This window comes from Euprymna scolopes, chromosome 4 (genome assembly GCF_053919585.1).
Source record: "Euprymna scolopes isolate OS-2025 chromosome 4, ASM5391958v1, whole genome shotgun sequence".
Taxonomy (NCBI): Eukaryota; Metazoa; Mollusca; class Cephalopoda; order Sepiida; family Sepiolidae; genus Euprymna; species Euprymna scolopes.
The window spans coordinates 25,859,250-25,886,660 of record NC_136485.1 but is presented as its reverse complement, the minus strand read 5'-3'; the positions used below and the strand labels follow the sequence as shown (position 1 = coordinate 25,886,660).

Sequence of the window (27,411 nt, the reverse complement as noted above, 5' to 3'; positions counted from 1 at the left end):
GGCCACTCTATTTCTCTCTCTCTCTATCTTTCTCTCTCTCTCTCACTGGGTATATATATATATATATATATATATATATATATATATATATATATATATACACATCGTGTGTATGCGTGTGTGTAATACAATCTGTACAATCTACGTAAGCAATATTTTGTAAACGATAGATATAGTTGTTCAAGTTAATATTAAGGTTAACATATGCCCTCTTTCTTGAACTAAACGAAAATATTTGGTAATATCTGTAGCCTTCTGTATGTCTTATTTATGCAATCTGAGATGCGTTTACGAATTACGGGCAGGTAATCCAAATTCCGCTTATGAAGCATTGTGTGTCGCGATTACCTCTAATGTACAGACTATATCAATGCATAATTATTGTATAATAATAGAGCTTAAAAGAACAAAAATCCTTGATTAATTTACGCATTTATATAAAAATATTTGGTATTATACCTTCTGTTAAAACCTTTATTTACTGGTATTTTCGTAAATACTTTTACACAGTTGTTTTAAGCTCATATTAGAAAAAAAAAATTAATGATAAAACATAAAATTTTAAAATAGAGGGATCGCTTTCCTTTTTAATTAAACTTATTTTTTGTCATGTATTGGTCAACAAGACATTATATCTTTAGAACTTTTCAAGTTTGTTTTCTGGTCTGAGGACAACATAGAGATCGCTGTGGACATCATAATTTCCAAACATTTTAAAAACGCGTACAACTACTTCAAATTATGCGAGGGAGTGAGGTTAAAAAATGGGTACTTGTGCATGTCAATGTTAAGAAGACGTAACTAAATGATCGCTCGGTTATGCGCGGTAGTGACGCCAACCGCCGGTTTCACCGAGCATCGCTGATTATCAAAGTGTAACAACACTACTCAAAGAAAATATTGAAGAAAACATGTAATTATTATAACATAAATAAAATAACGTTTGCACAAACAATTTTCTCCTTCTCACGATTTTTTAAAGTGCGAAAAAAAAACCAAAACAATTAATTTGTATAATTTTTCCCCGCAGTTTTCTCTTTTGGTTAAACAAATTTATTTTGTTCGTTTATTTCAGTTTTCTTTTTTATGTATTTTTTAAAATGTAATTAAGATAAAGCTATTTTTTTTCAGGAACATTTTTCTGTAGGTCCGTGCAGCAGATTTTTCTTAGTAAATTTATACTACGCTATTATTATTAGGTATACGTTTCTTTGATCATAAATCATGTTTAATATGCGTGGGCGGGGATACTCCAACACTATATATATATATATATATATATATATATATATATATATATATATATATATATATATATATATATATATATATATATAATATATATATATATATATATATATATATATATATATATATATATATATACATGGAAGAAACTATGACAACCGGTAGCTTCCCGTTTGAATTCCTGTCTACACATAAATTTGTAAGGATCGTGGATATATATATATATATATATATATATATATATATATATATATATATATTCCATTAATATTCTCTGTAAAAAGGGGGAAAAGGGGATACAGGGCAGGAAAGAAAGAGAAATGGGCAGCCAGCTAACCGGTTTCGACCTCGCTTCTCAAAGCCGTATCGAGGGAATTTTAAAACAAAGAAAATACAATCGATAAAAATTGCGTTTTATTCAATTTACTTGGAGAAAAATAAGTGGGAAATCGATTAAAATAAAACAGCGTATTAGTCGAATACCCTAAAGATTGATAACGTTAAACCCCAGGAGTTATTCCCTTTCTTGCAAAGGGACGGTTGCTAAGTCGAACGTGCATAGTCTCCAAGATCTTAAGGTGTTATAGTGAATGAGCACGACACAGAATAGAAAAAAGAGTCCGTGCTAAATTTTGCTGCACAAGACAGGTTTTTAAGTAAATTATAAGTAATTGAAAACCCGTATGCGTTAGTAACAACGTCCGTTGCTCGGTAGGTTCCATTCCTAATTTTACTGGGTACATGTTGGTGGATATTCCCAATGGGCTCAGTACTTGGACCGACCATGCCGAATATTTGTGGGGTCCTATGAACTCTCTGGACACATAAAACCAGTAGTGTACTGCCGATAAATTGACGAGACATTCTGTTTATTTAATAACCAAACGGAAGCAAACCGCTTTTTTCCTTACTCAATGGATGCCTCCCGCCTTAAAATACGCCTATGAGGGAGAGTGTAATTCATCCACAGCTTTCCTTGATGTATTGGTAGCAATTCGTAATGACGGTGCTCGACCTTCACCTGACAAATTTCGTTTTTTAATGTTTCACAATTTTGCACCGATTTTTCAGGGCCAAAACACAAATATAAAGTTTTGCATGGATTCTCATACCTTATATATGACCATTCATATCTATAGACCAACAAATCTAGGGAGAGTTTGGTCGGCAATATTTGTTAAACAAAAGTATATACGTCTACGTAAATATATATGGAAACAATTGTATGTATAATATTAAAATTTACGAAAATAATGTCCAATTATAAATCATGTAGAATATCCGCGTGAATACAACTACACGTAATGAGTCACTAAATATTATCATTCCATAAGAAAACCGAAAAAAAAAACTAATAGGGAATTAATTAAAATTAATCTTTAAAAAATAGGCAAATTACCTACATCATTTGCTAGTAAATGCACTTCCACAACCCATATATAAGGAACTTGTATTGCCCTCTTTAAATAAATGAAACACAGGTTGCGACCTCGCGTCACATTTTGCTTTTGTGGGAAAGCAAATAAACGAATAGAAAAGAGGGCTGCCTTTTTTCTCTTGATCTTGGCCTTCGGGCCAGGATCCAAATGTAGTATCTGTTCCAACAGATACTGCAAGCAAGACGATATGTGGGGTCAACCTCACATATAAGACCTTCGTAAATGTAGGGGCAACCTTTCATACCAATTGTTACTATCCAGCTCCTATTTCCCAGCCATCGGGAGCTGATCCTTTTTCCCTCCCCCTCCCTCTCTCCCCACATTAAAAAACGGCCTTGTGCCTAATTTGCTCAGTGGGGAAGCAAATAAATACTTAATGGCCTTCGGGCCGGGATCAAAGTGTAGTATCTGTTCTGCAGATGCTGCGCGTAAGGTAATGTGGCCCGGTCATAACCAGAGTGCCTCCTTTTACCCTACTTTTAGGGTAGCTGGAGTTCCCCCCACATTAAAAACGGCTCTGTCACATTTACTTTCCTGGGGAAGCAAAAAAATGCTTAAATACATAGAAAAGCGTTTTTGTTTTTTTTAATATGAATATAAATACACAGATAAGCAAAACGAATGTATACGGGTATATATATATCTATATATATATATATATATATATATATATATATATATATATATATATATGTATATATATATATATCTATATATATATATATATATATATATATATATATATATATATATATATATAAGTAAACGTGTCGGTGTGTACATTTCCTTAGGGTATAACTCTGTCGATTTTAAGTCTAGAGACTCGAAATTTGATATACTGAGTACTGAGATTTGTAATAATCTTTGCGATCGGGTTTGAGCCAGAAATTAGGCTGGTCAGCGATTTAGCGTTTAAGAACTCTACCGAATTCCGCAACTAATTTTGGGTCTAAACACATGAATTTTTTTTTAAATTTAGGGGGTATAATAGAGGTCATATTAAAAAAAAATTACCTCTGCGGTCTCTACAAAATTACTCAGACAATTTCTGGCTTAACATTGGAAATTTAACATAAAATTATTCAGAGATAAGGCAAGTTTTTAATCGATTTTGTCTAAAATGTTTAGTTAATAATATATAAATGGATGTATATGTTTGCATGTCTGCCTAAACATTTGACAGAGGCGACGGATTTTTACAAGATCAGTATCCGTTTACGTTCGACATTTACGACGACAGATATCGAAAAATTGGCTAAAAATATTAATATCTTCACCTTAAACTGGGCACATTTCTATATGTGGGGTCGCTTTTTTACCCGAAGTTGTTACGAACGGCTATTTGAGAGTGTGTTGTTTACTTTATTTAATGATGTGGTCCAACATTTTCTGCTTATTTATCGCACATTAATCGGTGTCTAACGTAAGATTACACTCAAACGTACGTGTATGACGTCATGTTCCCAGTAAAGCCGAGCGAACACTTACTCACAGCTTGTCCAAATTCTACAATAGTACCAAGATTAGCATTTAAAATGTCGCACCTTTAAATATTACACAATTTTCCGATATTTTTAAAGCGGTAAACACACACAAAATATGGTGGACATTAAAAATGTACACTCGCTGCTTGTATTTTTTCTTTTTCCACTTTCTCAACGGATTACACACGTGCATATAATATTAAACAAAGAAGTAGTACACCAGCTACACAGAAACAACCTTCTTAGTGAGATTCACTATTGTTTCCGCTGTGCATGATCTACAGCGAATGTGCTAACGGTTATATCACATAGGATTAGTTAATCTCTTGACAAAGGTTTCCTTTCCAGGGCAATTTCTCTTGACATATCCAAGACTTTAAATAAGGTATGTCATAAAGACCTACTTCACAAGATTTCCAGCTACGGTATTACTGGAAATGTTTTCTCAATCATTAAACCATTTCTCTCTGATAGGTTAATGAGAGTGGCGGTTGATGGGAAGAAATCAGAGGCCCACAGTATTAATGTTGGAGTCCCTCAGGGTCCATCTTGCGCCCAACTCTCTTCCTGATCTACATCAATGATCTCCCAAAACACATACTTAAATCATTCGTTGGCATCTATGCTGATGACACGACAATCTATGGCAACACATCAAAGGCCGTAAATGACAAAGTTCTCTCTAATTCTCTCCTCTGATATTGAGCGCGTGGTACAATGGGGGAAGGGGTGGCTGGAAACTTTTAATGCATCCAAAACCAAGCTTCTATCTTTACATCATCAACGCTCTGCTCCCCATCTGGCATCAATTGAAATGGATGGCTCTCGTCTTGGGGAGGCTCCATGTTTTGTCAAGCTTCTGGATTTGATCTTTACTCTTGATCTGAAATGGAAGACATACATCAAATCTGTTGCCAGAAACGCTGGGAAAATGGTGGGATCCTTCTACCGCTTCAGGAGCTATATCACTACTGATGCCATTCTCTATCTGTATAAAGACAAGTACGTCCAAGGATGGAGAACTGCTACAACATCTGGGTAGGAGCTGCTAAAAACAGCCTATCCTGCCTTGAAAAAGTACAAATAGAGTTCGTGGTTTGCCCTTTTCTCTTCCCTACAGCCTCTCCCCCAGAGAAGAGACGTTGCGAGCCTGTCTTTATTTTATCGTTGTTTCCATGAAAAGTGCTTGTCTGAGCTCCATTCTCTGGTCCCCCCTCGCCAATCTTGTTCGAAAAACACCCGACTAGCTAAACCACCGTCAATAATTTCCCCCACTACTAATCTGTGCCTAAATCAAAACGTAGATTAATGGAGCAAAGCTTCTTTCTTAGAACTGCACGCCCCGCTCGGCAATATGCCACAAGCAACACCCGTTTGGCTGAAACTACTGTGAATAATTTTCCCTACTCTTTATCTTTGCCTAGTCGAAAAGTAGATTCCATGAGCAGATGTTCTTTCACAAAAGTGCAAGAGTGTCGAACTCTCTTCCGTCCGCCTGTTTCTCATTGACTACAACTTGGATGTCTTCAAATCCAACATAAACAAATTCCTGACAAACCGTGCACTTATCTACCAAAAATGATGCTATACATTTCATTTGGTATGTATATATTATTGTTTTCGCGCACACGTTCGTAAAATTCGGAGCATTTATACAATAATTCTGTATAATAATTTGCACATTTAAAACTTAATTCTATATACTTACTATTCCACAGATAGCTATAAAATGGACCGACCAAGGGGGCACAAGTAATCTCGTATGTCTATAAACCTGCGTATATATACAAATACATATATAGAGAGAAATAAAAAGGAATAAAGCGTATTATGTGTTCATCAACGTTTCGTCTTGATTTCGATACTTCCTCTGGAGGAATGAGATTAAGACACAAAGAAAAAAAAAACAATCAGCACAAAATATTTGAAAATTTTTCACGTGCTGTTCTGTTTCAAAGAAACGGAAAAAGATGTTGAAAATTCAAAAAGGAGGGGGCCTTGCGCTGTTAAAGTAAGGGAAATCTTAGTGACGTCATATAGTTGTTAATGTAATTTTAAAAGATATGAACGCAGTTAATATTCTTACTGGAAAGAAATATATCTGTTGAAATTCATTGCAGCATAATCACACCTTTGACTTTAAACAGGCAAACGTAGTTAAATTTATTTTAAATAAACCGCGCCGGAGACTTCTTGAATCTGCGCTTATCGCAAGTTCAAGCACAATTAAACAGCGTGCAGGTTTCTATAACATAGTGCCATTAATAAGTAAACTTTTATTAAAGGACATAATTTAACTGTAGACACAGGTAAACCCTCTCACATCATTCAAACACAGACTATAATAATTAATACATATAATCTCAACCAAGAGATTACATAACACTCATTTAATTTCTGTTACAAACCTATATTTAAATTTCAACATATATATTTCTATCCAGTAAGAATATTAACTGCGTTCCTATCTGTTAAAATTACATTAACGCTTATATGACGTTACTATAATTTCCCTCTCTTTAACAGCGTAAGCTCTCCCTCCCTCCTGTTTGAATTTCAAACGTCTTCTTCCGTTTCTCTGCAATAGAACAGCGTCACACTTTGCACGTGAAACATTTTCATATATTTTGTATTTAGTTTTTTTTTTTTTTGTTTCTTAATCCCATTTATCCAGAGGAAGTCTCGAAATAAAGATGAAACGTTGGTGAACACATAATACTGTTTGTTCCTTTTTATTTCTCTATTTTGTGGGAATACTATTTTCATTATATATATATATATATATATATATATATATATATATATATATATAAATTACAAAGAAGTTACCACTCATGAAAACTCGAAAGTCAATCGAGAATAAGGATTAAAAAGTGTACAGTGCTCAATGGGACTATGTCGTAATAATTGTTTGTAGTGGAAATTTGGTAAATTGGATAACTTAAGAGGAACGGCTCATCAACAACTTGTATAGACCCTTATCTACCTTATATGTGCTTCCGGGTTGCACTTGCTTACACCACCGCATTTATATTTGCCATCTATTGCCCCCACGACACCGGAGTTACTGTCTTTAAGAGTATATCAGATAAAATTGACCACATACTGTCTGTTCATACCTCGGTAACATTCACGTGTGTGGTGACTTCAATGCCCATAATGTGGAATGGCTGACCCACTCAAATAAGACTGACGATGAGGAGAGGTTCTGTCATGATTTTTTTATTGCCTATGATCTCACTCATATTGTTCGCGAGCCCAACCGTGTGCCCGACACTACCGGTCAGTACGAAAGCCTTTTTCTATCCACTTCCCCTGAGCTATTCTCATGTTCCGTTCTATCTCCTCTGGGTTCATCCGACCACTGCGTTGTATAAGTTAAGATAAATATGATATATAATAAACCTACAGACGTACCTCTCAACCGTACTGTATACCGATTCTCTATGGTTGACTGGGATGGTTCCCTACATTCATATCTGATCTATCTCTCCATTCCATGTTTAAAAAGGGTGTATACTCTATAGTATCAGACCCGACCAAATCGTTAATTGTAGGTATTGACCAATTCATACCATCCAAAACATTTCAACAATAACCTAAGAGCCAGCCCTTGCTCTCCCCTGAATGTGCTGCTGCCATCGCACACAGAAATCACTTTTTCCATAGCTACCAACGTAAAAGGTGCACTGAGACTAAAGCTGCTTTCAGGACCGCCAGCAACCAATGTAATAGAGTAATCAAAAATGCAAGATAACTATATGCTCAACCCCTTAAATCCAAAGTAGCTGAGCAGCGGCTTGGTTCTCACGAGTTATGGCAAATAGCAAGTAGGATCCTGAAGAGAAACGAGCGTTTTATCCCAACCATCATCAATGGACCAGAGGTCATCTCGACAGCAGCAGACAAGGACAAACTATTTGCCAATAACTTTGCGGCTAATTCTACCCTGTGCGACGAAGGTCATCAACTCCCGTAGACCCTCATGTAACAGACAACACGCTATGCAACATATAAATATCTGTGCGTGAGGTCGCCTAGCTAATCAAGAAGCTCGACTGTCGTAAAGCAACTGGTCCTGGTTGTAATCCAATCATAGTGTTAAAATACCCTCAACCAGAACTTGCCCCCATATTTATCAAACTGTTTAAGCGTTGCCTTAAGGAGAAGTGCTTCACAACATCATGGAAACCCTCATTAGTATGCCCTGTATTAAGGGATTCAGGTGATAAGTCGTCGCCCTCTCAGTTCATACCAATAAGTCACCTTTGTGTCATGAGTAAGTTGCTGGAATCCACAATAGAGAAGTAGTCAACCACCCCAGAAGAAATAACCTTAGCGACACGCAATATGGTTTCCCTTCTACTAGATCTACAGCAGATGTCTAAAGGTTATATCTCATAGGATTAGCGAATATATCGATAAAGGCTTAATCTCTAGGGCAATTGCTCTTGACATATCCAAGGCCTTCGATAAGGTTTGACATAAAGACCTACTACACAAGATTTCCAGCTACGGTATTACTGGAAATGTTTTCTCGAACATTACACCATTTCTCCCTGATAGGCTCATAAGAGTAGTGGTTGATGGACCGAAATCAGAGGCCCACAGTATTAATGCTGGAGTCCCTTAGTGGTCCATATTTGGCCCAACTCTCGTCCTGATTTACATCAATGATCTCCCAAACACATACTAAAATCATTCGTTGACATCTATGCTGATGATCTATAGCAACACATCAAAGGCCGTAAATGATAATGTGCTCTCTGATTCTCTCTCCTCCAATCTTGAGCGAGTGGTACAATGGCAGAAAACGTGGCTAGTTACCTTTAATTCATCTAAGACCAAGCTCCAATCTCTACATCATAAACGCTCTGATCCCCATCTCGCATCAACTGAAATGGATGGCTCTCGGGTAGGGGAGGGGCCATGTTTTGATAAGCCTCTGGGTTTGACCTTTACTCCTGATCTGAAATGGAACACATACAGCAAGTCTGTGGCCAAGATCGCTGAGAAAATGGCGGGTCCTTCTACCGCTCCAGAAGATATCTCACTAATGATGCAATTCTCTATTTATAGAAAAGTCAAGTATGCAATACTGCTCCCACACCTGGGCAGGGGCTGCTAAGAACAGCCTATCCTGCCTTGGCAGAGAACAAAACAGACTTCGTGGCTTAGTGGTGGATGCCCTCTTCTCTTCCCTGCAACTTCTTTCCCACGGAAGGAAGGTAGCGAACCTATCTTAGTTCTATCGGTATTTTTTATGGAAAGTGTTCGTCTGAGCTCCATTCTCTTGCCTCCCTCGCCAATCTTTTTCAAAAACCACCCAACTAGCTAAACCACCGTCAATAATTTCCCCCACTCCTTATCTGTGCCTAAATAAAACGTAGATTAATGGAGCAAAGCTTCATTCTTAGAACTGCACGCCTGTGGAACTCTGTTCCGCTTGCCTGTTTCCCTCCCGTCTGCAACCTGGATGTCTTAAAGTCCAACACAAAAAAACCCATCATGAACCGCTGCCTTAAGTAATGACACTTTATTAAATGTCCAATACTATTACCACACTATTCCATTGATTACTGTACACACAATAACACGTATCCCGAGTTGCCCTTGGGCCTTGATAAGTGATGAACTCCATGTCAAAAAAAAGGTTATAAATGTGGATATTTTATGAATTAAATATATATATATATATATATATATATATATATATATATAAATTTGATATGTTAGTAAAAAAAAACATACACTAGAGGTTTATGATATGTAGTAATAAGGTTGACATATATATATATATACATACATATATATATATATATATATATATATATATATATATATATATATATATATATATATATATATATATATATATATATATATATATATTACATTTCATGCCGGTAGACAACACATACGACCGAGTATTATAGGCTAACATTTTAAAACGAATATATCTATCTATCTATATATATATATATATATATATATATATATATATATATATATATATATATATATATATATATATATATATATAGCATCTGCACAAAGGCAAGACATCTGGCATTTAGCTGAAGAAAATCAGCGTTAAATTAGGACAATCTAAAACAAAAGTAATTTGCAAGGTGAACGTCGAACGACAGGATATCGAGCATGCATGTGTAACAAACCATCCATTGACCCATGTTATTTTTGGGCTTCCAACAATCAGTTTAAGTTTTTCTTTTCATATATATATATAAATATATGTGTATATATATATATATATAAATATATATATATATATACATATATGTATATATATATATTGTTTTAAAAGAGTAATCTACTGTTTTAAAAATAGTAAATAAATAAAAATAATATATATGTCCGAACAAATTATTGGCAAATTTCGAAGTAAATAAAAAGATGAGCTGCGAGGCGAAGCTACTATTAACCGTATTTATTGTTTGAAAAAAAAAACCCACAACAACAAATGTATATATATATATATATATATATATATATATATATATATATATATATATATATATATATATATATATAAATATATATATATATATACATACACACACACACACATATATATATATATATATATATATATATATATATATATATATATATATATATATATATAATTTCCTCCCAAACACAGTTCAGCGGCATTTGAAGTAGGGGACTACTATCATGGGAAAAGTGCAGGGATATTATGAAGGGAGATTAGTAGCTGAACGTCTGTTCACATTACACTTGAACCTCGTTTGTCAGTACAGTTTGAAAATCGAATCCCGGCATTTCTTAGTAAAAAACTATTTAAGTAGAAGGCTTTCTTATACCTAGGGATCTCTTATGTACAGGTGTGGTATCTATTTGCGTGTCATGGTTGTCAGTGTTATTTACGTCGAGAGTGTATAAGTGATTGCAGTTCGTCAGAGCATTCCCCATTAACCTCCTTGTAGAACAGGCTGAGGGATGCCATATTGCGTCTATATGAAAAAGGATGAATCCTAGATGACAGTTCAGGATCTATCAGGTAGGCGACTTTGTTTGAACCCATTCCCAGCTGTGAAAGACAAGTAGAAGATGTTCCAGCCAAATTTGGAAATGCTCTCAATGTACGTTTTACAATTATTTTTCTTGTTCCCTGCAAACGTTAAGCCGCGGAATTTAAAGGAAGTATTTCCAGATGTATATATATATATATATATATATATATATATATATATATATATATATATATATATATATATATGTATATATATATATATGTATATATATATATGAGTTAAATAGTATTTCTGTGTGTGTCGGTGTGTATACATTTCCCTATTAAACTACTTTGTCGATTTTCAATGTACAAATTCAGAAATTCAAATAAGGTGTATTAAGATTTTGGAACACCTCTTTAATCGTTTTTCGGCCAGACATTTGGCTGTCAAGGAGTAAACGTTCATCTATTTCTCATTTGAAAACGCAACCAAACTACTCCGCCAATTATAGGGCTACACACATTAAATTTACATGTAACTTATTTGTAAATAGATCGAGAATTATATATATATATATATATATATATATATATATATATATATATATATATATATATATGTGAGCCCAAAACAATAAATGTTAAGGAGTCAAAATTAAAGTCCAAGTTTAAAAAAAATTACCTCTGCGGCCTCTACTAAATTACTCAGCCTATTATTAGTCGCAACATTTGAATTTTATCATAAAGTGTATTCACATACATAACAAGCTTTTTGACGGGTTGTCGCTGATAATTTGTTTGCCAAGGGGTTAATGTTCCAAATATTTGAGAGTTGTATACTCTCGTCAACTATTCAGACAATTTTAGGTCTAAACATCTGAATTTTTCCATAAAACTCATACAGACACGCAGAAAGCATTTTCTCAGCTTTGGCGGAAATTTTTCTGCCAGGCCGTCAATTTTAAAAAGGCCGAATAAGTCTAACAACCTCCTCCGCTAACTTTGGGTTTAAACACTTGGAATGTAATATCTAGTTTACCTTGATATTGCTCAAACATTTTAATATATATATATATATATATATATATATATATATATATATATATATATATAAATACGATGACCGTCCCCCTTCAAAAAAAAAAGAAGCTAAATGGAGACCATCTAGAACATGCTAAAAAACGGAGAAACATTCCAAATACCCTAGTGTTTTGATTTTATGTTTTGAATAAAATAAACTAGTTATGACCAAAGTGCCATTTCATTTGGGCAAAACACTGAGAAACAGATCCTAATTAGAATTGTGCTCCGTTATTCTTGGGTCGCCCTATATATATATATATATATATATATATATATATATATATATATATATATATATATATATATATATATATATATATATATATATATATATATATATACAGTGATGATCATATTTATTGGCACGGTAAAATAAAAGTTTAATTTTGTCTAATAAATTCTAAAAAAGGGATTAAATTAAAGAAAATAACAAAGTATATTATGTATTTTTAACTGGCCTTTCCGATGCTGCAATCGGATTTTAGAAACAATAAATAACAAAGGAACGACCAACATAATTGCAAAAAACCCTTGTTCAAAATTATTGGCACGATTTATTTAATAATCAATTGTATATCCTTTTGCCTTGATTACCTTCCTCAGTCGCCTTTCATAGTTTACAACCAAGTTGTTGCACTCTTCAGTAGTAATTTTAGCCCACTCTTCCTGACAATAATCCTCCAATTGAATAAGATTCCTTTGCATCACCCTCAATTTTAATGTTCTCCATAAATTTTCAATTGGATTAAGGTCTGGGCTTTGTGATGGTCACTCCAAAACATTAATATAATTGTCCTCAAGCCATTTCTTTGTCAGTTTAGCCGAATGATTTGGGTCATTATCTTGCATGAACCACCAACGACGACCAAGTGAGAGCTCTTTAGCAGAGTCTTTCAGGTTTTCATCCAATATTTTAACATAATCTTCCTTTTTTATGCTACCTGTGACCTTAACAAGTCGCCCTGGTCCAGAGGCAGCAAAGGATCCCCAAAACATCAAACTGCCTCCAACGTGCTTCACTGTGGGTATGGTGTTCTTAGGCAGGAAAGCTTCGCCAGATTTTCTGTAAATATAAGACACTTTATTATGGCCAAATAACTCTATTTTCGTTTCGTCAGTCCATAGAACACGTTTCCAGAATGCAACATCTTTATCAATATGACGTTTTGCAAAGGCTAGCCTTGCTTTCAGGTGCATAGGCTTCAATAAGGGAGTCTTTCTCGGACGACATGCTTTTAAACCAGCTCTCTTCAAAACTCTTCCAACTGTATGTCGAGATACATTCACTCCAGAGGTGCTCTGTTCATCAACAATCTCCCCAACAGAGATCCTTGGGTTTTGTTTTACTTGTCGAACAATTTTCCGTTCATCTCTTGGGGAAAGAATCCTTTTTCTCCCTCTACCCTCTAAACTCATAACGTGGCCTTGCGATTTGAACTTGTTTATTATGGCTCTAACAGTGGATTTGGGAAGGTTTAGCTTCTTTGAAATCTTATCATAGCCCTCCCCATTGGTATGGCAGGCTACAACAAGCTTCCTGACGTCTTCGCTGTGTTCCTTAGTTTTAACCATGGCGATTGAAAATTATAATTTAGTCACTTATAATAGTTTAAATAAATCGCTATCTAAAAATTATCTGAAAAAAATTATTCACTGAATTAGCGTTAAACTAGCATAATATGGCTATAAACAAGTTCAGAAAGCACGTAAACCGGAAATTGATTGATATTATACTGATACTAAAAGAAAAACAAAGCCGTGCCAATAATTTTGAACAAGGGTTTTTTGCAATTATGTTTGTTGTTCCTTTGTTATTTATTTTTTCTAAAATCACATTGCTGCATCGGAAAGGCCAGTTAAAAATACATAATATACTTTGTTATTTTCTTTAATTTAATCCCTTTTTTAGAATTTATTAGACAAAATTAAACTTTTATTTTACCGTGCCAATAAATATGATCATCACTGTATATATATATATATATATATATATATATATATATATATATATATATATATATATATATATATATATATATATATATATATATATACATACATATATATATATATACATATATATATATATATATATATATATATATATATATATATATATATATATATATATATGCGCATAAATGTATGAACAGTGCCTAGGGGGCGAGCAAATATATATAGTTTAAAATAAATCCGAACAAACCGAGTTATGTGTTCATTTTTATTTCTCGATTTGTCGGAATACCATTTCAAATTTTACATGTTATACATTACGCAATTAATGCGATGTTTATATACTACTGTCCAACAAGTATCGCTCTTTATTATTGAGCCGAATCAAATCACTAGAATGTGCAAAAAAATGGGTAAAATTATACAAACAATTTTTGTATGTTTATGAGGCATATTTTAAACAACCCTCTGTTTATGATTATAACGCGTCGACACTGTTGATAATTTTATGTCAGCTTCAGCTGAGTTCTTCATATTAGCCCCATATACTACAAGGAGCTTCGAACATTTTTCAAATGGTTCTACAAAAGCGAAATGAATATTGAATCATTATGCTTCGGTTAATATAGCATGGATATCCAATTTTTTCACTGAACATAAATTATCATACAGTGTATTGGAAATAGGAAGATATCACCCAACTAATGTGACACAAATCTCAAATATGACGTACATCTTTTACATTTGGAAGTGATTCGCAAGGTAATATAACACCAATTGCATTAGGCTTAGACGTGGCATCAATAGAATACATTCTGCATAATGTTTACTTAGATATTTTCCCGAAATGGCTTCAAATAAAAGAATAACTTGATACTTCGCATTAAATTCAGCGAGTTATAAGTTTCTGCACGATGGCAATAATTTATAAATAACATTCTAAATAATTTCATACCCTATTCGCTACAAATAGCCTCCTATATGTTCGCACATTTAGAAATCATGTTACATATTTCGGGTTTCCATACTGAAAACGAAATGGTATCAGAAACCCATGGAAATAATGAGATACAAGACGAAGAATTTAAAGAAAATCGGGATATTAAATGCTGTATCTCGCTTGATCCATTACACTATTGAAAATATTCTAAATCTTTCTTTATTTAAAGACTATATAAGGGAACAGGAATATTTTCTTATACAAAGAGCAGAATGGGCGCGAGAGTTTGTGTATGTACACGAAAGGATTTTCGAATAGGGGAGAATTTTTCTCATACTTCCTCGACCATAATATTTCACATTCTCAAACGGACACGGTTTCTTTCAATATTTTTTATCGAGCCTTAAAAAAATCCTATCCCCACATTAAAATCGACCTCCATGGGAGGTTTTAAAGCCACGGATATTTCTGCAGGTCAACTTTACGATTGACTACTTTTAATTTGGGCGGTTTAAAATTGCATTTGCGTAAAAGCTGAGGCCGCTGGAAAAATGGTGGGATCTTTCTATCGATCCAGTAGATATCTCACTGCTAGTGCAATTCTCTATTAAGATAAGAGTCAGCTACGTCCACATCTGGGCAGGAGCTGCTAGAAAATAATTGTCCTGCCTTGATAGAGTTAAAAAGAGACATCGTAGCCTCGTAGGATATGTCCTTTTATCTTCCCTGCAACCTCTATCTCACAGAAGAGATGTTGCGAGTTTGTCTTTGATGTATCGTTATTTTCATGGAAAGTGTTCGACTGAGCTTCAGTCTATGACCCCCCCTCATCAAACTTTCACAAAAACACTTGTCTAGCTGAAAACACTATCTATAATTCCCCCACTCTTTATCTATGCCTAAACCTAAACGTAGATTCGATGAACAAAGCTTCTTTCTTAGAACTGCACGTCTGTGGAATTGTCTTCCGTTTTCCTGCTTTCCGGCTGACTACAATATGGTTGTCTAACGTAAACAAGTTCTTGCTGAGCCGTTCCATATAAGTTAACAAATTTACCGAACTGAGTACTATATTGCCCATTTTCTACTGTATACGCTTTAACCCTTATCCTCGAGTGTCCTCTTGGCCTTGAGAATGTGCTGATGCCTGTGTAAAAAAAATAAAAAAGGAGTAACGGCAAGACGCCAGGTTTTCTTTCAATTTCTTTTCCTTTTTCGCGACATAGGTGCGATTTTGCCTGCGTATTACCACTGTTTTGTTGATCAATACACACATCCAAATACCCGGGCAACTCCCGGAATCCGGCCTAGTATTAAAGAAGCGTGATATATATATATATATATATATATATATATATATATATATATATATATATATATATATATATATATATATATATATATATGCAAATTTATCCATAGTAGATTGTAAATTCATCTATAGTAGATAGAAAATTATAATCTCTATATTTATATACGAAACTACATACATTTTCTGGGTAAATAGTATTATTACCATTTATTTTTTACCAATAATTATTTTAGCATAATATGAAATTAAAATTTTAACAACGAACGTAATATGCCTAGTTATTTCAATAAGCCCCATAATTGGGCTATGTAATCTACATATCAATAAAAGTGAACGTATCTGTGCGTGTGTCTGGGTGTGCGTCTCTGTACATTTCCCTACGCAATAACTCTGTCAATGTTTAGTCTACCGACTCGAAGTTTGATATACTGGGTACGGCGATTTGGAAAATCTGTGTGATCGGTTTTCAGCCAGAGATTTGGCAGTTCAGCTATTTGACCTTTGAGAACTCTGCCAAACTCCGCCGCCAATTTGTGGTCCAAACACCTGAAATTTTAAATATCGGTTCATTGGACATGGTTCTTACTTAATAACTTTATTTGAGCTAAAAACAATAAATGTTAAATTGTCATAATAGGGGTCAAATTTTTACAAAAAATACCGCTGTTTTTCTTTTTTCTTTTGCTGAAGATATACTTCCAAACACACAGCCAACCCCGGACTGAAATGCTAGTCTAATATAAATTTGATTGAAATTAATCTTAATATATTTGTCAGTACATCTATACTATATTTTACGGTAAATTCATGAGTATTAATAATACTGAAATACGGTAATGTGCAAGTGCCCTCAACTTATCCTTCACAAGAGATTAATATTTTAATATTTTTGTTGTTTAACACATCTCACACCTGTAGTTTCTTAGAAATAATTTTATATAGAAAGTGGCCATGAATAATTTGAGATCCACTACGTTCAAATTTTTTTATGCAGGTTAGGTCTATTGTATCATTGTTCTCTTTTAATGAGGGTTGCTGTATCACGTATTTGAATAAAGCTATAAGACTCCACAATATCATATCCTATGTCAATGTTGACATACATACACTTATTTAAAAAAATAAAACTTACTTGATGTGTATTGAGGTGATTGATTGTGCAGGGTAACACAGCGGTGGTTCCACTCGTAGATGTGACATTTGCCTCATACGAATCGAATTCCGGAGTGAGACACAGAACTGTAAAATAAGAAAGAAAGACATATACTAACAGAAATTATAAGTAATTGTAATAATTCAATAATATATATGGCAGAAACATAAATACCACGGGAATGATTTCATTGTACTCAGATTTCTAAAAACGTAAATAAAGAAAATATATTCATTGGGCTATTATCAGTTTCGGACCCAATTGCCATCACAAACCACTTTTTAAACATAAAAATAGACGAGATAAAATTACTCTATGAACGCATTACTAACCTAATTTCCACTCATCTACGGTTACGGATTATTCTAAAAGCAGAGTAATTAAAACTGGACATTATAAAAAATACAACCCAATACAAACTACTGATTTTAAAATGCTGCCAAAAACTACGTAACCATCCTTATATAGTTATAAAATAGCAGATAAATCTTAAATCTTTGTCATCGTCAACAATGCTGATTATAATGAAAAAAAAATTAAAAAAAACATTCTTAATGACAATACGAACATAAAAAAAAATAGTAAAAATCCAACAAATGCATTACAAACGCGTTTTAACAAATTTATTGCAGCAAATAACGCACAAATGGTTAATTATCAACTCTTTAAAGTAATTGATAACTACGTGGCACACTCCAGATATATAAATCTTATTTTTCTCTCCGCGCTATCATATCCCATATTCCCACTTCTATCTATTTTCTAACAAAATCATTAAATCAACTTGTTAGCCCGTATATTCCAAGCAAATATAGCGTTAAGTCCAGACATGAACGGATGCAAATCGATACAATCTGAAAACAAAAGAATTACTTCTCTCGATGTAGAAAGTGTATTCACAAATGCACCTGTAGCAGCAACAATAAATATCATTATCAGCAACAATTATAATGATCTGGCACTCTTCCTACTTAGGATTAATGAAAATATATTTAAAGTTACTATTAATATTCACTACACAAGTACACATCTACGACTCCAACGGTAACATATATACCCAGATAGATGGCGTGACAATGGGATCAGTCCTTGGACCGACCTTAAGTGACTACTACATTGCTGATTTGCAGAACAAACTATTTAAAAACGCACAAAGCTTTTTCTCAACGTAGCGTACATATGCAGGGTGTATATGTACGCTACGTTGAAAATATTATAATTTTAGTTGAAAATAATGAACGAAAATACCAAATACAGGACCTTGTTATAAAAAAAAAACTCAATCATTCAGTTCACAGTAGATATGAATAATAATAATAATAATAATAATAATAATAATAATAATAATAATAATAATAATAATAATTAAATTCATTTCTTGATACTCTTATTGATACGTCCAATAAAACATTATCCTGTATCAGAAGTATTTCTGTAACGCAAAACAACAAAACTTTTTTGGCTAAATCGTTAAGTAGAGGTTCGCTAGTCACAAGTTTAGTCGAGTAGAGTTCGTTGTTCCCAACATGAGATACATGTCGACGTTCTCTATTCGCATGTCTTAAACGCTTTTCTCATTCCTACCATCGACTCCCCTTTTATAATGTTTCGGGCACACCCAATTCGCATATACTGCACGAGATTGATAGAGATCTACGCGTTACCGGAGGCTTTTGAAGACAACAACCACCATCTTGGGGCTCTTTTTTTTCTTTTTCTATCTTTAAACCTACTGCAGAGAGATTCTCGTCCGTTTCTGAGGTAGGTTCTCTCTATGTCTATCAAACTCCCTCCTAATCTAAAAGTAACAAAAATGGCAATCGGGTAGTGATTGCGGTCGCCAGGTGCTTCTCCGAAGGGAAACGATGCTTGCCTCTTCTTCGCTTAAGCTCGCGTCCGGTACTGGGGGATGAAGAATACCGCTTCCGCTGGGAGGTTACTGATATCAGAGTCACTTTCTGAGGGAGATGCTGTGAACCAAAACAATATCTCACTGGTCCTTAACTCGGAGTCAGACTCACTCCTGTTATTCACGAGTAGTCGCGATTATGTTTTCGGCCGTAAGTCCTTAATGTGACGGGGCAAACCGTCGACACACACTGCTTGCTTGCTGATCACATCAATGATACGTCTAAGTCCTTATAAGTCGATGATTTGCCGCACGGGTTCTTGATCGAGACAATATCCTCTTTTTTCAGCCCCCCTTCAGTTACATTCGTCTTAGGTACTGGGTTATTTTCTATGCTTTCACCCTAACGTGGTACCTGTACAATGTGTGGGCCGGCGCTGTAGACGGTGATATAACCTCCTTTGGGGTCATGTTGTATAAATAATCTGCTTCAGACACCGAACATCCCGTTCTGGTGGCGATAGTTTTGACTGTCCTCTGGTGTCGCTCAACATACTCATTCCCGCCCGGCACCTAGGCACATCGGAGCAGCAGATGTACTCCACAGCCATCGGCAAACTTTCTGAATTGTTCACTGGTGAAATTGCTGCCCTTTTCAGTTAGTATCTCCGTTGGGAGGCCACGTTAAAGGAGCATGTTGTTTAGCTGATTGATGACTGCTGCCGTATCTTGCCGGCGGAGCAGCTGCCATATCACAAACCTAGATGGGCCGCAGTCAATGAGCGATAGGTAAACCTCGCTGTTGCTGTGACTAACATCTATCGCCAGCCGGCTTCGGTGGCTTTTTATGTCCAGTTTTCCATTTAAGCAGCGAACGGATGCCGGGTCGATGGATTGGCAGGCCACGCAGCTCTCAATTACTCTTTTAACCTCTGCTTTTCATACTTCAGTGTCATCAAACTTAGCAAAATACAAGGTGCACTTAGTCCCTGGATGTCCACTTCGGTGGAGGAATCCTTGATTCGATCAAACTGAGAAGAACACCTGGCTGCGGCGCAGGCCGATTGCATGGGTTCGATGGTTCTTCTACTGGCGTCAATCAATTTCCGAGGAACTCATGTAAAACAATCGGCCCTGTTCAGGGGAGATCTTACCAGGGCTATTTCCATTGGCAGCGCATATTCTTCTGTCATCCTCATGATGGTATCGAGCCGTCGTCGGAGGTGCATCTCGCTCGTTGCTTTAGTTCGTATCCTGGCCCTCCCGGTAAGGGTGTCCGGAATCCACTTGTGGACGCAGGCAGAATATGTAAACTGCCGCAAGGTAGTCGACTTCCAGAGGATCACCAAGTTTATCCCTTTTATGACGGCATCCAGCTCTGCTAGGTTTATATGCTGGGAGTCCCGTTCTAGGCGTAACCAGCAGGCATCTTACATCACGGCCTCATCATGAACTATTGATACACCCGTCGCAAGAGGGCTCGCATCAAGCCACACATTACGGTCACGGCTGTCGACGCACCATCTACAACGAGTAGGGTTTCCTTGCGCACTCTGGTGAGGGCTTCCTTCAGCATTGTGTTAAGAGGGGCGTCTTGTTCCTAGATCGTCCCAGCCACCTGTGACTCCAGACGCTATCCTCTTTATAAACGCCACCGCAATACGAAGCCATCCGACCATAGGGAGGTGTCCAACCAATTTTCCGCACCAAAAAAAAAAAAAACGTTTCTTCGCGTCTGGGACTTCATTTCGCCGTTTACAATGCAGGCGGTCGTCTTCTCCCCGGACCTATAATCCAAGCACATGTTCACCATCCCGTAGTCTCTCTGGCCCCTTACTGAGAAGTCCAAAGTTACGGAGATGCTTTTCTATACGCGTCCCGGATATATCTCCTTCCTTCACGTACACGTTATCAATATATGCAGATTTTGCCTGCCTTATGCGCTCATTCTGAGCCAGAATGGTGTCAGCAATCTTTTGCATAATTAATGGCGCACCGTTGAGTCTGAACCTCATATGGGTTAAGCAGTATCTTTTCCCCTTAACCAGAACTGTCTGATAAGGGCATAGTGACTGTAGAACATGCACTTGAAGGTACCCCTTCTGAAGTTCAAGCACGAAAATTTAGACACTGCTTGCCGCCATTCCCGTTATTTTGTGCACACGTCTGTGCGGGCCGTAAAGGGGGCCACGTGTTTGTTTAGCGCCCTATCATATTCTACTCGAGCTCCGGGGGATATCTTGTTCTCTGACACTCTATTGAACTAATTCTCTGGCGGTTGTTCGCCCGACCACTTCCACTCTACAGGACTTCGTGCACTGCTAGAACTTCGCACGAACATCAGGCTTATCTAGGGTTAGTGTCGCGCAAACGCATCGTTCGCGTTGGAAAAACGTCACGTTCCCGGCTCTATCTAGTACGACTGCGCCCAGCTGCACAATTGCGCCCATTCCTAAGAGTAAATCATACCCAAGTAGCTCCCTGCCCATAATAAGAGCTTGCACGGCTACTTCCGGCCCGCTACCGATGCTTATGTGGATGGCACCTTCTCCGCAAGAGAACAACAAGTTCCCGCCTACAGTCAGCACCGGAGTCCTTGTCGGTTTCCAAGTGTCGCAACTTTCTCGTCGCACAAGTGTCTGGGCATAACTCGTGTCAACAAGCGCATGACACTAACGCCGGTTTACGCGTACGCTAACCGCAGGTAGCGCCTTGTTTAATAACGACCTCGGAAGAAAAACTATACCGCGTATCAGAAGTATTAGTCTAACGCAAAGCCACAGAACGTTTTCGCTAAAACGTCAAGCAGAGGTCACTCGTCACAAGTTGAGTCGGGTAGAGTTCGTTGTTCACAAAACGAGATACACGTCGACGTTCTCGATTCACATGTCTTAAAACGCTTATCCCCCACCCCCAGTGGCTCGCCTTTTATAATGTTTCGGCCACAACAAATTTGCATATGTTGCACAAGACTTGTCGAGATCTACGCGTTACCGGAGGCTTTAAAAGACAACATCCGCAATCTTGGGTCTCTTTTTTTTTCTTTTTCTGTCTTTCAGCCTACGGCCGAGAGGTTCTTTCTAATTTCTGAGGTTGGTCCTCTGTTTGTCTATCACATATACACAGCTGTATATATATATATATATATATATATATATATATATATATATATATATATATATATATATATATATATATATATATATATATATATATAAACGAGAATTATCTCCAGCCAACTGAACTTTAAGACTGAATGACCACAGATGTACAGAATAGCAAATGTAAAAACGTATTAAATCGAGCTAAAATGCTTCAATCCCTTGGAAAACGTAGTAATACTATTAGCCAGCAACGTAATGCAGGCTCCATTAATATATATTACCAAAACCAAATCTAACTGAGACCAAACTAATAAATCAAAAGAGACCAACGTTCAGAAATCAAGGAAAATACAAGTAAAAGCACCTGCCCTATATATTTGACGAATATTGACAGCAACTCTAAAAGTAAATTTATTCTTTTTTAAAAGAAGTTTAGAATACAAAGCTTCCGACTAATCACCGGCTATGAAAACGTAGGACAAATCAATGTAGTGTACATATTCTAATGCTATATGAGAGAATGCAACTCTGAAAATAAATACATGATAATGCATACATTTGGTATACAACGACATCTTTTCCCGACGAATTAGTATACATTTAGACAATAACAGCGCTATATATATATATATATATATATATATATATATATATATATATATATATATATATATATATATATATACACCTTGCATATTTTTACGATATTGAACATAATAAAATTCATCATGGCTTTTGTTTTACTAAAAAAAAAATTGAATGTTTTTTAACAATATATTTAAGAAGATGATCTCTGAATTGTTTAAAATATCGTCGAAACATGGGTATGCGTTGAGCCTTTAAATCAGTTCTTAATGACTAAATCTTCCACCTAACCATATTTGCTAACACTACCGCTGAAACATATATTAAACCCTGCCACTTAACTATTAATTCAAACTCGTTCTCCCTCTCTCTATATATATGTATATATATGTATATATATACACATATATATAAATTTAAATAAAAAAATATATATACATATATATGTATATATATATATATTTATTTAAATTTAATTTAAAATTTTACTAATTTATATATATATGTGCTTGTGTGTTTTCGTGTATATATATATATATATATATATATATATATATATATATATATATATATATATATATATATATATATATACAAACAGGGACAGTAAGTGAAAAAGTGAGATTGAGAAAATGAGTTTAATTTTTTATTTACTGAAAGAATACAACATAATGCGATTGAATATGTGACGCTAATTATGCAAATATACATATTATTTATGATCAAATAGCAGATACAAATATCACAATTGTTCAAATCTATTGTACAAGATCTGAAGTAAGTCAAATGGCACTTCCTGAAAAAGCTAGAATGTCCTTTAAAAAAATATGTTTTTTCTGGAATTTTATTAGTGTCTTTGCACTTATTGCCTTATACACATATATAAATGAGAAATAATGAGGATTTACGCATTCTATATTGCACCAAGACGAATGATTTTCCTTTTTTCTGTATAGACAGTAACAATGCACGTTGTTAAGGGCTTATTATATGTAGCGATATTATTATGATATGCACTTTTAAAAATTATAATCCAGTGTCAACTCGATGAAACTGCGCAAGACCCGAAAACAAACATCTGGGATCGTATATTCCAGTTGATATGAAATTCAGTTTAAGTATCCCTGCATTTAATAAGAAGTCAATATCTGTTTACTATATAAGAGAACGTTCGTTTCGGCTCACTACTGTTTATTTCATGTATAGTTTTATACGTGGATGTTTTAGTATATTTATGATAGCTGAAAGAATATATTTCACAAGCAAATACACACGGGTGTCTGTTTTAAGTAAACTTTATCTTAAAAAATATTACGTCTTGTAGTGCAATATCAAGCTACGAAAATGAATGTTAGGTGTTGCTATATATATATATATATATATATATATATATATATATATATATATATATATATATATATATATATATATATATATATATATATATATAGATATATATATATATATATGTATATATGTGTATATATGTGTATGTGTGCGTATAAATGAATGCAATTAACAGTGTTCTTTAAATAGTACAAATATACATAGATGAATTCATACGCGCATGCAATTACATGCACGTATGTATATACATATATATATATATATATATATATATATATATATATATATATATATATATGTATATATATTATGTTAGGTCATGTCATATGCTACTGGTACCGTGTAACGCAGTACTACCTGCCTCATGGTCGGGTCACCGGCGACTTAACTGGTTCCCCCACCAGACTTGTTTGGTGAGGAGGGCGTCTAGTCTCCCTGAAGGATTAAAAACAAGACCTTCCAAAGGGCGAATTAACTCTTTTTTTCTGCGTCAACGGCCAAATAACACCGTGTATATTTGTGTGTGTGTATATGTGTATTGGGGTTGAGAGGGCTCCCGTAAGCCGTGGTGAAGGCAACCTTTCTAGGAGAAGCAAAACTCTGATTTAAAAAAAAACATAATGCGGAAGACCATTACCCGCATTAAACTGGTCTGCAGTTTTATTTGTTGCTGGCTATCTTGCTCTTGCTTGTTGCTGGATCTCAACATTTTGAACCGAGAGAGAGTCTTAGCTTTCGTACAAAGTTAAGACTCTGTAACATCATAGTTTTATAGATACTCCCTAAGGCATTTGGGTTCATGGATATTAAATGTCTGAGGGAGTGGTACTCGTCTGACAAGACGTTACAATCATCATATATATATATATATATATATACTATGTGTCGTTGTGGGTAAAGTCTATCTAAGATACTTTGTTCTTTGTTAGAGAGTGTAGCATAGTTTTCATCGAAACGAATATATTTTCATCGGAGACATAATTTTTGTACTTTTCACATTTGCATAAGAAAACAGCAACCTGCTTGTTCCGTGTTAAACTAATTAGATAAAAAATTACAGTGCTTAGAATCATTATTTTATTTCTGTTTTGCATGCAAATACAACTATTTGTTTATTAATATTTATAGTCACGAGTGTAAAAATATTGGAATGTTAGAAGGTTTACATTGAAAATACACTAAAGCAAATCGAATTCCCAGATGCGTCTATCATTTCAGTTAAACTCAATTTTTGCTGAGGCAAAGGTTACTATTTCAATTTGGTATGTTTTTATTTCTCAACATTCTGTGATTATCAGCTATTGCAAACGCTTCACTCTCGCAAAAAGTGGTGATAGTTTTATAGCGACCAAATTGACTAAAAAAAGTAAAATTCAGAATCAAAATATAAATTAGTTTCAACGTAAGCAATAATACTCCGATTCTCCAGATATACAGACACACCTTTGGAGGGAAAAAATGTATATATGTATGTGAAATCATAGTTGTGTGTGAATATGTTTGATAGTAAACGAAAGTGTGAGTAGAAAGCTGAAGACGAATAGAGAGAAACCAGTGAAATATATCAACACGCAGGGCGAACCAATCATTTTAATCCTGACAGGTTAAGCACTTGACAAAATAAAATCGAAAGGAAAACAGACCTTTAAACGAAAGTGCCTTCCAATCTTTTTTAGAATCTTCAAATCTCGAGAGACAGACGTGGAAATAAATAAAGCAACGATGTTATTTAGTAGTAGAGAACGACGTGTCTTATCGACTGCTGTTTTGGAATTTTCGTTAGTGCTTTTCTTAAATTATTGCTGTTCTTAATTATAAATTGTTTTTGGTGTTACTTATTTAACAGAAAATAATTGGTTTACTCAGACACTAAATGTGATTAAAATGTCCAAATGCTTTCCTTTACATTAGTATATGACCTTATATATATATATATATATATATATATATATATATATATATATATATATATATATATATATATATATATATATAAACTAGAATGGGTGCCCGGCGTTGCCCAGGTATTTGGAGGTGTATGTTGAGCAAAAGGAAAAAAAAGAAGCGGTCATTTTTTTTTAACATCGACGCCTAATTTATTTTTTGTTTTTGTTTTGGGCCCAACTCGAATTATTAAGTTAGATCCATGTCCAAGGAACGTATATCAAAAATTTCAAGTGTGTAGACGCAAAATTCTCGGAAGAGATTGGTAGAGTTCTCAAGGGTGAAATCATGCACTTTGACCCCTCAATTGCTAAATTCTGTCAGAAAACCGATCAGATCGATTTTCCCAAATTTCAGTACCCTGTATATCAAATTTTTAGTCTCTAGACTTTAAATTAACAGAGGTATTGCGTAGGGAAATGTACACACACAGACACACAGACAGACATACACTTTCACTTATATATATATATATATATATATATATATATCAATATACATATATATATATATATATATATATATATATATATAAGATTGTGTTCCTTTAATATATTAGAATATAGAAACATAGAGGCGGTAATATTATTTATTTAATTCACTATTAGTAATTAGTAAGAAAATGTTACTGCTGCAATTTTATGAATGAATAATCACTACACATTTGATGCTAAGATGTATGTTAAAAAGAAACATGGACTTCGCTATCAATGGATTATATATTTATTTTCTTCTATTAGCACCATAATTGTATTTAGATATTATTGTGGCGGAATGGGCTAGGTGTCTTAAAAATAGACTATTCTAATAGTAACAGCTACTGGAAAACAACGCTGTAAGGTGTCAACCGATATCCGGTAGACAAATTTAGGTCGTTCGTCGCCTTCGGAAGACAATCCACATATTGTCTCATTTGCAATATATGTTATTACTTTTTTTTGACGTTCCGATTTCCTATTAAAACCTTAATTGT

General features: G+C 34.7%; 1 protein-coding gene across 1 annotated transcript in view; it reads right to left on the bottom strand.

Moving 5' to 3' along the window:
* Positions 1-20,528, bottom strand: part of LOC145270574 (opioid-binding protein/cell adhesion molecule homolog) — a 463,923-nt gene extending 443,395 nt beyond the window's left edge. Inside the window, exons 1-2 of the mRNA XM_080126208.1 lie at positions 20,432-20,528; positions 17,589-17,695 (exon numbers count right to left, since the gene is read on the bottom strand). Coding sequence (XP_079982334.1) covers positions 17,589-17,695; positions 20,432-20,528 — 204 coding nt within the window. The remainder of the gene's footprint in view (positions 1-17,588; positions 17,696-20,431) is intronic.
* Positions 20,529-27,411: the final 6,883 nt, after the last annotated feature.